The 13,268-nt window shown below is 40.2% G+C and overlaps 3 protein-coding genes across 3 annotated transcripts; all 3 read left to right on the forward strand.

Moving 5' to 3' along the window:
- Positions 1 to 736: 736 nt before the first annotated feature.
- Positions 737 to 1,762, forward strand: LOC119738235 (galanin receptor 2b-like). Its single transcript, XM_038213025.1, has one exon. The coding sequence runs from the start codon at positions 737 to 739 to the stop codon at positions 1,760 to 1,762; it is 1,026 nt and encodes a 341-aa protein (XP_038068953.1).
- Positions 1,763 to 4,285: 2,523 nt separating this feature from the next.
- LOC119738239 (galanin receptor 2a-like) lies at positions 4,286 to 5,302 on the forward strand. Its single transcript, XM_038213032.1, has one exon. The coding sequence runs from the start codon at positions 4,286 to 4,288 to the stop codon at positions 5,300 to 5,302; it is 1,017 nt and encodes a 338-aa protein (XP_038068960.1).
- A 3,485-nt stretch (positions 5,303 to 8,787) lies between these two features.
- LOC119738242 (trace amine-associated receptor 2-like) lies at positions 8,788 to 9,768 on the forward strand. Its single transcript, XM_038213037.1, has one exon. The coding sequence runs from the start codon at positions 8,788 to 8,790 to the stop codon at positions 9,766 to 9,768; it is 981 nt and encodes a 326-aa protein (XP_038068965.1).
- Positions 9,769 to 13,268: the final 3,500 nt, after the last annotated feature.

A 13,268-nucleotide genomic window follows, 5' to 3' on the forward strand; every position in this document is an offset into this window, starting at 1 on the left:
GTTTAACAATTCGGGTTTTTCCAGATTGAGTGCGAATTCAGTTTCAGCAGGTTTGAATTTTGTATGTCAGAACAGAAACAAATCACGAAATCGAATGCAAACATTAATAATTTATTTTTAAAAATGCATCCTTTTGAATATGATACATTTCCTTATTTATGACGTCATCAAACAGAAAGTAACTATTATGTGCCGATAAACGTGTAATACAATTTATCAAACCATACAGGATGAATTGATGTTTTTTTGTCAAATTCAAACAAATGGTTCCACTGGAAAAGGCAGAATTTCGTGAATATTTATTGTTCTGACAAAGATATTTACAAAATATTCGTTGCAATGTGCAGTAAAATAGTTGTCTGCTCGACCACCCTGCATTTGTAACTCACCAACACCTTACCCTTAACTCTAGATCTCAACGACAACGGCATTATCCGGGCGACTTGAGTGAATACATCTTATTCATTTTTCATTTTGCCATGGTAACCTTCTCTCTAATTTAATTGAAGCTAAGCGTTTTAACTATTGCACGTGTTAATCTCATTGAACATTAACTCTGTTTGGGATGATGAAGCGTTACCGTCAACAGACTGGATTCGTTGATGGCTGGGCCAAATGATCAGGATAAAAATAGGATAGGAGACATTCGACAGTGTTTCGTGGGTTGGTTTGCTAGCGGTTGCGGTCTTTAGAATAACGGCAGAAAAGGACTTGCTTTTGTATTAAACAAGTAAGCATGTCTACCGTTGATGTGGGACACAGGACGGAACCATTAACCATGAAAGCAGTTGATGTGGGAAACAAGACTGATGACTTGTGGATCCAAACTACCCATAGCCCGCTATTGGATGGCGTTAACTCAATCATCGCCTGCCTGGGTGTGCTTGGTAACGGCATGGTCATCACCGTTATGCTGCTCAGACGACGAGTGTTCAGCTCCTTCACGAATCGCCTCATCCTGCACCAGTCAGTCATCGACTGTGTTACGTGCGTTGTGTTTTTCTTGTGGCGGGTAGTTTTCCAGAACGTCTACAAGAACGTGTCATTGGAAGGCAATATCTACGATCAGTTGATATGTCGGTTCATATACGTGGACTATTTTCTCTGGTGCTTGGATGTGACCTCCACATGCAACCTTGTCATGATATCGCTGGAGCGGTTTATGGCGACCTGTCACCCTGTGAAGCATCGCAATACCTGGACCCCAGCCAAGCTGAAGTTTGCAGTTGCAACTGCTTGGGCCATTGGCTTCATATACGGCTCACATTTTGTCTTTATGTTTGAAGCACGTCAGGGTCGTTGCCGATTTGTTGAATTGAAAATCGGTTGGAAGATTTTTGAAGCATCAGCAGTGATTACTGTCGAATATTTGGTGCCCATTATCATCTTGATCTACACATACAGCCGGATTTTTATTGTCATCAAGAAATCTGCCAATTTGCTGAACGGTCCTCGGAATTTCATTAATAAAGCTAAGAAGAACATTCTCGTTACGACGATGCTGATCAGCATTATGTTTGTTGTGTGCTGGACACCAATAGAAGTCTTCTACGTTTGCGCATACATCTCGGGAATATGGGGAGGTTGGTTGTACGCAACATTCACAGGCCTGCTGGCCTGCAACATGTTCGTCAACCCGATCATTTACTGCTTCAAGTACGAGCATTTTCGGTCGGAGTTGAAGAGCCTGGTCATCAGAAGGTGTCGTACAAGCCGGGTTGGGGACGGGGAGGCCATTCCAATTCCAGCTGCTACCCCATGAATGAACCAGAATTTGACAGTTCAGTCACTGTAATCGCGTAGTATTTAGTACATTTTGTGGGCTATTCAATATACTAATTACTGTCTCCGTATCGTAATTACCTATTTTAAGAAGTACGTTTTTATAATTGTTTTGTTATTTGCTGATGTAGGTCAACATGATAATACTATGCGCAGCATCAAAACTGACTCAATGAAAATGTGACTCTCGGGAGGTTTTATTTGGTTTTAATTTGAAATACATCTACATAACCACCTGCTTCCGCATTTGAGAATTTCGACACGAAATGAGGGAATAACATGGCACGCCAAATTTTGGCCTACGGATTGTGCTCGGCAAGAATTGTTCTTCTTTCAATAAAGTGTCACAGCAATATCGGAGTATCGTGTATTCTGCTTTTTCACGACGGCTAAATTACAATGATATTTAGTATAACTCTGGATTGCAGGATAGGGCGACACTTCCATAGAAACGTGCACACAATTTTTCAAACTTTAATGCGACCTAACCCAATTTTACCTTATCTGATCCCAACCAAGTTTGGTATGTGTACGTTTTGTACCACAAGCAATCAATCTAGCCCATTTGTGACACTACAATTCCTTCACTAAAGGGTAGTGACCTCAATAGGGTGACACCAAAATTGTCGCCTTATTGCGGTGTGTCGCCCTAATGTAGGGGAAGTCCCGCACAACTTGTCGCCCTATTGCGGGATTTATGCTAATTGTAACAATGATAATAATGCACATGGTAGGACCTTCGATATAACCCAGGTACAATATAGTTATATATATACGAGGGGTACTGTACTTTCGAGGACGCTTTCACAAGTACGCTGGACTGTTTGCCGGCTGCCCCTAAAATATAGGGGCCGGTAACTAGCTCCCGTTTTGTAAAAAAGAAGCAATTTACTGTGTGTTTTGATTGTTTGGAACAACAAACAAAAATGACATAGAATACTTGTTTCCACATCTTTTTACAACAGTAGTACACAATATATTTATAAACAACCCTGCTTAGGCAAACAATGTGATCTATACAATCCATTTTTTTAAAAGACGGGCCTTGAAAAGGACTTACTTAAATATTTGTAACTTTTTAACTCGGGGTTTGCCGCTCGTGATATTTGAGGACAATCGTGGCGACGATTCTTGAAATTGCGTTTTTGGACGAAAGAAGTTTTAGGGTCATTGCGTTTAAATTGTGATATACTTTGAACGGATAGAGCAATCTTAATCTTAAAGTAGTTTATGAAATTGACTTTCCACTCATAATTATCTTTGGTCCTACACATTTTCATTTTAATTATGAAATGGATTTTGTGGTTCCGCTTTTTTTTTGACACGCCCTGTATGCCTTTGTTTGTCCAATTTTTGTCAGGGGAAATTCAATATTTGGGCGAGATTGGAACATGAGGCCACGTCCCTCGAAAGGGGATTTGCCCTCATGCACCACCTCCAACCTTGCTTCTTTATAGATCTGTGCTCAAATTCGCGAGAAGCACACAAAAGACATGAACCTCTAGTTTATTTGTATTTGGTACGATTAAGGCTGCTATTCGTTTCTAATATTTCTTCGGTCGAGATAAGTTGTGTTCATTCAACTTCCGGTCAGAGATTTATAAATTTACAAAGATTTACAAATGCAAAACGAATTATATAGAAACGGTCGAACGAGACATGCTTTTGATGATTTTGCTGTCTTTCCAAAAGGGAACAGTGGTTAATAGTTCAGCGATGGGTTGATGATTATTAGTACCCGTGGATAAAGCTCTCTTCATTGACAGGCAACGTATCTCCATGGTAACTGTTATGTCAGATTGATCAGCGTTCCATTATTAATAATACACAATAGGGCTTCGACAATTTGAATAAAATGGTCGTCTGCGTGAGTGGCACATTATTGCAAAACGACGTGTTCAAACAAAGGCTCTTCCTCAAGATGGAGAATGATACACAAGCATACATCTGACATCATGAATCAGGTGCAGCCTGCGACCTGAGTGATGCTGTTGCAGTATGGTAACGACTCTAAAAATGCAGACTCTATGCCTTCGAGATACAATATTGATATAAAGACTACAGTTTGGATACAGTAAAATAACGTGATATTTTGGGACTAAGGTTTTGCCTGGTGAGGCATGTTAAGATATCTTGAATCACATATATGAATTTTACAGTTAGCCGCAAGCGGGCGTCGTTCTGATAGCAATACTACAAGACTGAACGCCGTACCTTTAACTGTTTTTTTCTTCTTTCTGATTGAATGTCATTTTGCCATGGCAACATTCTCTGTAATTAAGCGTCCAAGCTATTGCACGTACTAATTTCATTGAACATTAACTATGTAGAGGGTGATGCAGCGTTACTGTCAAGAGACTGGAATTGTTTATGTCTGGGCCAAATGTAATGCATGTAGGATTGGAGGGATTAGACAGTGTTTCGCGCATGCGACTTGCTGCTTGCGCTTGCAGTCTTTAAAATATCTGCAACACAGATTTGCTTTTCTATTAAACCAGTAACCATGTCTGCAGTTGATGTGGGCAACATGACGGATGACTTTTGGATCCAAACTTTCCATAGCCCGCTATTGGATGGCGTTAACACAATCATCGCCTGCCTTACTGTGCTTGGTAACGGCATGGTCATCACCGTTATGCTGCTCAGACGACGAGTGTTCAGCTCCTTCACTAATCGTCTCATCCTGCATCAGTCAATCGTTGACTGTGTTGCTGGCGTTGTGTTTTTCTTGTGGCGGGTAGTTTTCCAAAACGTCTACAAGAATGTGTCATTCGAAAGTAATATCTACGATCAGTTCATATGTCGGTTCATAAGCGTGGACTATTTTCTTTGGTGCTTGGATGTGACCTCCACTTACAACCTTGTCATGATATCGCTGGAGCGGTTCATGGCGACCTGTCACCCTGTGAAGCATCGCAATACCTGGACCCCAGCCAAGCAGAAATTTGCTGTTGGAACTGCCTGGGCCATTGGCTTCATATACGGCTTACATTTTATATTTATGTTTGAAGCACGTCAGGGTCGTTGTCGATTTATTGAAGTGGAAATCGATTTGCAGATTGTTCAAGCATTAGCAGTGATAACTATCGAATATTTGGTGCCCATTACCATTTTGATCTATACATACAGCCGGATTTTCATTGTCATTAAGAAGTCAGCCAATCCACTGAACGGTCCTCGGAATGCCATGAATAAAGTTAAGAGGAACGTCCTTGTTACGACGATGCTGATAGCCGTGATGTTTGTGGTGTGCTGGACACCAACAGAAGTCTTCTACGTCAATGCATACATATCGCGAATTTGGGAAGGCTGGTTGTATGCAACAATTACAGGTCTGTTGGCCTGCAACATGTTCGTCAACCCGGTCATTTACTGCTTCAAGTACGAGCATTTTCGGTCGGAGTTGAGAAATCTAGTCACCAGAAGGTGTCGTAGAAAGCGAGTTGGGGCAGTGGAGGCCATTCCAAGGCCAGCTGCTGCACGGAGAATGAACCCGAATTTGTCAGTGCATTCACTGTAAAGCAACATGTGTTCAAGGGCGGATCCAGAACCCAATTTTTTTGGGGGGGGGGCAACACAATTTTGGTCCCCAAAAAAGTGGGTCAAAAAAATCACGGCGTTGGGTTCGGGGCCCGCTTAAGGGCCCCAAATTTTTTTTGGATTCTAGATGCTCTGTGGTGTGATCTGAGGCAATTTCTGACCACTTAAACCAATGTTTTTATGAGGAAAAGATGGTGATGTGCTCATTGCCTGCCTTTATTGCGATGTCACATAAAATATATATATATATATATATATATTTCGTTTTGGGGGGCCATGGCCCCCTTTGCCCCCCCTGGATCCGCCCTTGCATGTGTTTGGTAGAATCTAATCGTGAAATATACATTGCACTTGTAGTCTTAGGCCTATTTGTATTGCTATTTCGGATTCCATGACCCAATTATGGAATATAACATCCTTTCATTCAAATCTTCGCCTTCGGATTGTGCTCCCCAAAATGTTCCCTTTTTGACATGTGTCTAGAACAATGTTGGAGTCTCGTATGTTTAGTTCTTTCTTTCGACGGGTAAAGAGGAAGGGGGAAAATATGGTTGAGGTAACCTGTTTATATTACCAACATGCATAATCATGATACGGATGAGGTTGATAATGTATTCTTAAGGGTGCTATTCACATTTAGGTATGCGTCGGTTTTAAATGACTCATACAATCACGTGAAGGTTTGACCAGGTGCTTCTGTTAATCAAAGTGGGTTGGAATCATATCGCTTGATACATGCTATTGTTTCCATGTTTGAGTTACGATTATGTAGAAACGAGTGCCAGCTCCCCACAAGGCAAAATGATTAACTTCAATTTTTGTCAGTTTGAGATCATGTCATTGTTAGTGTTATTCGGGGCGCAGTTGCCATTTGATTAACCGTCAAGTCCATGATGCCTTCAAGTTAAAAGATTATAATGGGAAACATGTGCGAATTTGTGCTAGCTAGGTTCAGTTTCTTTGACAAAAGACACATACTGTTTTGTGCCAGGTGTGACTTGATGTAACAAGGCAAATGTGCGTAACTATAACAATACGCTTTTTCTTGCCTTGTTATTGAAAAGTATGGTAAACACATCGTGGAAGTGCAATTCTGTGCATTATGAATATGTTTTCGCAAGACACATCCTTGAGCCAAAATAATCCTTTTTCTACGTTTGTGATACTTTATGCTAAAAATGGTGCAATTGGTAAAAAATTGCTTTTTGGAAAACTTAAGAAACTGACATTTCTGACGTATTTTCACAGCATTATTCACACCCTCTGGTAAAACAAAAATGGTTTAAAACTTCATTGTTAATGCAACACATAGAGGACCTTGAACTTTTACACTTTTTTCTCGAAATGTGCTTATTTTTTTTTTTCAAGTTACACCCTGTTGCCTTGGTTCGGGTTGCTTATTATTCCCTGCTTCGTCAGTTATATTCAATAATATTAAACAGTTACTGTTGTCAACGTGATAAGTAATGCATAATTAATTTGTTATTAAAATAATATATACATATAAATTACACCACTTTATAGTTTATAGACGGAGTACACTAATTACATGTATATATAAAATTTCTGTATTTTCCAACCATTGTCAATGTCGTCCATACAATATCTATGTCACTTAATTACGACCGGTCGTAAATGGCATACTATGACATATCACGACATCCTGATAGGTGGACTTACTCTCGGTCTTAATTTCTGCCAGAGGTTTATAACATACAATCAGTCATGGCAGCACAATTAAATTGTTAATTACTCATGTTGTTCTTGGATGAACAAAAGAAACGTGGTCTTGATATTAAAGGGCACTTGTCAATTTATCACCCCGGGTAGGGGGCGTGGTACAATTAGTTAACAAAACGGTTTTTTATTTTGAATCTCCCAAACGGCATGCAGCCAGGGGCTGTTCTACCATGACATCCAAGACTTTACCATTTTACCGACAGCTGGCAGGGGTGGTCAGTTCCCAGGTCACTGCCACTCTCCACCAATTTCGCGGGAACATGATTTGGTCCATTCATTTGTGCACATAATATTTATGTCATCTGGAAGCGTTCAGTACCGCATTCATGACTTGGAATGGAGTGCGCTTAATCGAAATTGAAATCGAAGCTACACTTTCCCAGGCTGTTTCATAGTATTTAAGACCCAAGTTCATTGCCCCTCCACCCCAAAAAAAATCTCTCTGAAAAGCGGGGGCTTTTTGGTATCATATCTGGCAGGGGTGTGACACATATAGTAACCATTTTGAATCGTTGCCATGTTCTTATAATTATTCACCATAGATACCGGTTTTGCAGTAAAGATGTGCAAGTAGAATCTCCAAAATATACTTTTCAAAAAAAAATGGGAACAGTGTTTTGAAATACAACAACAGACAGACGCGTATCGCGTAACATACTACAGATTGCGTGACACAGCCTTTGTTGCTGTGTCTAGGGTTTGTTGTTTACCCATATAATGACGCGAAAACGGGTGAATGATCGAAGACCCGATGTAGAAAGTGCTCCCTGATTGATCAAAATCAAGATGTAGGGTTTTTTTTATTAGCGAATTTGCTCAAATGTTATAAATCATGGCTCCGCTATGGTCTATTACTAATATACTACTAATCTGCAGCCTATTCTCAAAACCCCAGGACATCTATGAATCTGCATGCGCGCGAAGAGTGCGCTCTCATACTCCTGCCGGAACAGTTTGGAAAAAAACATCTTTGCCCGCCTGGCTAGCTGGCTATGGTTTTACATTCATTTTGTTAAATAGCTTGACGATGGATAATGAAAAAGGCATTATTGGAAGCAGCTCAAAGATTTTAATTGCGTGTCACGATGTAAGCTTTTGATGATTTGCTGCCATTTCAAAAGGGAACAATGGATGGTGGTTCAACGATGGATTAATGATTACCAATAGATGAAGCTCCCTTCACTGACAGCGAACGTATCTCTGTGGTAACTATTATATCAGAAGGATCAGCGTTCCATAATAAATAATATACACAATCGGGTTTTCGTTTGTGCGCTGAAAAAGGCGATTTTAATCAAATAGCCGTCTGCCTGATTGGCAGCGTAATTGCAAAGCGACGTTTTCATACAAAGGCTCTTCCTCTACTTCAGATGGTAAATATTATACTAGGCTAGCACACATCTGACATCAACAATCGAGAGCAGCCTGAGTACTATACTGCTTCAGTATGGAAACAACGACTCTAAAATTACTGACTTGATTTTATTGAGACACTAATCAATACTGACGTTGAGACTACAATTTGGATACAGAAAATAAAGTGATATTATGGGACTAAACTTCGGCTTTAGAGAAAGCAGGCGTATCAATATAATTAATCTTGGAACACCCTTCAGACATTTTACAGTTTACCGCAAGCGAGCGTCGTTCTGTACCAGTACTATAGGACTGAAGCCATAGACAATAAGTACGTATGAAATCATGTCTTCGGTCGCTCTGGAAATTATGGCAAATGTCGGAAATGGTACGAAAGACGACTGGAAACTGACTCTGCTCAGCCCTGTACTAGCTGCAGTCTACACAATCATCGCCTGCCTTGCTGTGCTCGGTAACGGCATGGTCATCACCGTTATGCTGCTCAGACGACGGGTGTTCAGCTCCTTCACAAATCGTCTCATCCTGCACCAGTCAGTCATTGACTCTCTTGCAGGAGTCTTGTATTTCTTGCAACGTGCCGTTATAAATACCCACGAAATGTCAGTATCCACCGAGGGCACCTTAAAGGATCAACTTATTTGTCGCTTGCTATTACAAGATTTCGCACCTTTGATCGTCAGTGTGACATCCACGTATAACCTCGTTATGATATCTGTGGAGCGGTTTATGGCGACTTGCCACCCGGTGAGGCATCGCAATACCTGGACCAAAGCCAAGCTGAAGTTTGCCGTAGGAATTCCTTGGTGTATCGGCTTTATATATAGCTCACACTTCATGTTTGTAGCTGAAGCCCATCAGGGACGTTGTCGACCGACAGATATGGTTAGAGGTTTGAAGATTGTGCAAGGTTCAGTGGTAATTGGTATTGAATACTTAGTGCCAATAACCATTTTGATCTATACATACAGCCGGATAATTATCACCCTAACCAAGAAATCTGCTAATCCAAGGAACGCTCCTCGGAATGTCATTAATAAAGCTAAGAAGAACGTCCTCGTTACAATGCTGCTGATCGGCAGTTTGTTTGTGGTCTGCTGGACACCACCGATAGTCTTGTACATTTATGAACAATTTTCAGAAGAGGGATTGATGTTGCAATATTCGATAACAATATTGTTAGCCTGCAACGCGTTCGTCAACCCGATCATTTACTGCTTCAAGTACGAGCATTTTCGGTCGGAGTTGAGAAACCTGGTCATCGGAAGATGCCGAAGAAACCAAGTCCATGACCGGGCTGCTGCTGCCCCAAGAATTATCAATGAACCGTAATTTAATCGTTTGAAGGGAACACGGTCATATATATTTGTTTATCTATATTTATCGAAATGCTAGGGTCACACATTCCCGAATTATTGCCACGAATAGCCCAATCTCTACTGAATACAAATTCGCATCGGGAGAAATTAGCCCCGATTCGCTGCTCGTAAGAATAATCTAAGAATAAAACAAAATAATCAAGAACTCGGTACAAATTGAAAGCCGAATAAGACCGAACCAAGCCTAATGAATGCAATTTAGTGAAGAATAAAACCGACTTGTAGTAATTGTGTCAAGAATAATATAAGAATAACTCAAGGATCATCCAGAATGACCCATAATTATGCCTTTTTAGTGTATTCGTACATTATTCTCACATTTCTTGAAACTTTCGTAATAAATAGGCAAGATTCTGGACTGTTTACGCCAAAAAAAAAAAAAAACCTCTACGAAACTTGTAAGAATTCTGTAATATCCAGAATGCCGTTCGAATACCCAGAATTAGTTACGAATACAACAAGAATAATTCAAGAATTGAAGCTGGTTCCCGAATCAAACCGACAGTTTTGAACATGTCCAAATTTGTCGGAGTGCTCCCCGATCTTTAACGATCTTTCGTTGAACAAACAAAACCATCCCGAGGCAGCTAAGAACCATTCCCCGATTTACTCAAGAATGCTATTCTTGGTGATTCGGCTTAAAATTCGGGAATGCGTGACCCTAGCATTCGGGTAACATTCTGTAGTTAATGTATTAATTGTACCTTATGAATACAGGAGACATTATATTTGCCGACATTTCGATGTCACCTTTTACCTTGTCACAAAATATTGTTTAGATAGGAGTTCGGGATTGGTTTGTAGGAAAGTTAGATAGTGAGGGAGTCATTGAGAAGTTGGTAAAGTTGGGTAGGACTAGGTCCACGGGGTCAAAGGTTATGGGCCGACAAAACTCTGTGAAGAAGTATATGGGAATGCCTCCTATGTGCAATATTTTCGGTTGTTATCATTAAATATCTTTAAAGTGTTTTGACTGTAGTGCCGTTGTTTAGTTTACTTTTGACATTATTGAATAGTTGCGTTTTGTAAGATGACTTTATTTTACGTAAAGTCCAGTCTGTGAAGAGCGTTTTTCACTCTTTTTCTGATGTTTTGCATCATCCAAAATGTGTTCTGTAAACATTTTCGGCGTTTTGATTTTCCACACAAAACACTTCGATCGACCACAACTTCCACTTAACACACATTTCTTCGAAGAAATGTTCAAATAGTAGAAACAGCACAGAAGCTGACTGAATCCTGAATCCATTTTGCACTATAATGGATGCACTTGGCACTAATGGATGCAGTAAACACAACAATTGCCTGCCTGAACGCTCTACACAACGGTCATTCTCGGTATGTTGCTTATCATGAAAGTTTATTGACCCAAAACCATTATACCATTTCGAGAAATGTGCTTTTTTTCAGAGTATTTCAATCTAAAATAAGAGCAATTTTCATTCGGAATCGTCTAGTCCCACGTTTCAATCATTGGAGATAATGTTGATAATTGTCGTCATTATTATTTACCTTTAAAATAATTGGTCTTGACAATCATCTCGAACAAAAATTATTGACTGGTTGATATTAATTTTGATGTCTATATATTTACCAGGAACAGACGGTCTCTTATGTTCTGCAATTGTGATATTTTGTGCGTTCATTCCACCTTTTGTTCACTTCTTTTTGTTGTTGCTGTTGTTGTTGAAGTTTTTGTTTGGGGAAAAATCATCTATTTAGGTAGGCCAGCATCCCTCTACAGATAGGTCGGGTGCCGGAATTAACCAATTAGCGCATTGATGTGATATTAATATATATACACAGTAATTTTATCAAACTATACAACCATCTTTAAAATGCTGTTTGTGTCCATGTATTGCCCCAAACTTTGAACAATAACTATGCGCTGTGGCCAATCATTATTTTGCAAACTTTCAGCTACTCTGTTATTTCCAAGGAGTGAAATTAGGGACTATACAACTTAGACTGAAAATCACATAAATTAGAAATGAACACTCTGGGGAAAAATGAACACTGGAGTAAACATTCGATTTATTCGATTAAACCTTAAAGGACCGGGGCGGAACGCCCCCCCCCTCATCTTTTTCCGCGATAGCCTTGACATTTTTTTCGCCACCCAAGCTGTTATGACTTTTAAGCCTCGAGTCTTGCATATCTTTTGATACCAAAAATATAAAAATCGGACCACGGGTTGCCGCGCAGCTACAAATTGTCCGGCGCTACGCGCCATGAAAACTGAACTTTCCCATTATACGATGTGTACAATTACCATTCGTACATAATGAACAATTAATTAGCCATAATTCCAAAACCCTTTGACCTATAGTCATGACATTTCTTGGGCATGTTTATGATGAGTTGCTCTATGCATGTACCCAGAGACAACATTTTTCGTCACTCGATGGCCGAGATCTAGGGGGCGTAATCCTCCCCCTCCCCTGGCTGAAAAGTGGTCAAAATAACCAGTAGGGTTAAAGGGATTTCGTTGTAAATCGTCTGGTATACACAATAACCACCAGACGTGGGCACACACCCCAGAAACCTGTTCCACTTCCCAATACAATTCCTGCAGCAAGGCGGAATGTGTATACACAATGACTGGCGATTCATATTGTCATCATTCGGAGGAAGGGGGGTAAAGACGGGGGACTTGCAGCTTGGTAGATTCAAATAGCGAAGGAGGGGGAGGGGGTACGGTGCTGGACGTCATAATGACTACAGGGGCGCTGTTCATTGACGGATGTGTACGGGTAATCCGCCAATGACGTGCCCCGCCCTCAGATTAATGAGGGAAGCTGAATGGGGCGGGGATTCCCCCACGTATCCTCTCCCCTCGCCGTAACAGAGGCATTGTTACGTAATATCACCGATATTGAAACTTCATTCTGGCATTCATTAGAAAGTTAACCCATTCCTATTTATAGAGAGCCCGTCACATAGCCGGTCTTAAACGGATGGTAAATACCGGCCGGGTGAAATCTAAACTCCAATGAAATCTAGTGTCTATAATTAATGGTTGAACGTTCACTATCCTCACGTAGACTTGCGCTCAATACCACCAGTGAGTCAGTATGTCATAGTCCTAAATTCACAACGCGCCGCCATTCTGCGAGGGGAAACACGTGACACATAAAAATACATGCACGATTTCCTTACATTTATTGAATTGAATAAATTGAATGAATATTTAATATAATCGAATTGATTCAATTGAATGATTACAATGATTGAATGAACAAGCACAAACACATTATTTTTAACACATACACATTTTTTTAATCACACAATAATTATATCTGATCTATACGATAACACCAATGCCGTATAGGCTTCTGGTCCGCCGTGCCTTTTGAGAGAAACAAAATATCTATCGTGCTTTTCGCTCTATCGTAGTTTGGGAAATTTTAAAGTGAATAAAACATAGTTCAAATTTGAACAAAGTAACTTGGT

Source organism: Patiria miniata, unplaced genomic scaffold, assembly GCF_015706575.1.
Source record: "Patiria miniata isolate m_02_andy unplaced genomic scaffold, ASM1570657v1 HiC_scaffold_3, whole genome shotgun sequence".
NCBI lineage: Eukaryota > Metazoa > Echinodermata > Asteroidea > Valvatida > Asterinidae > Patiria > Patiria miniata.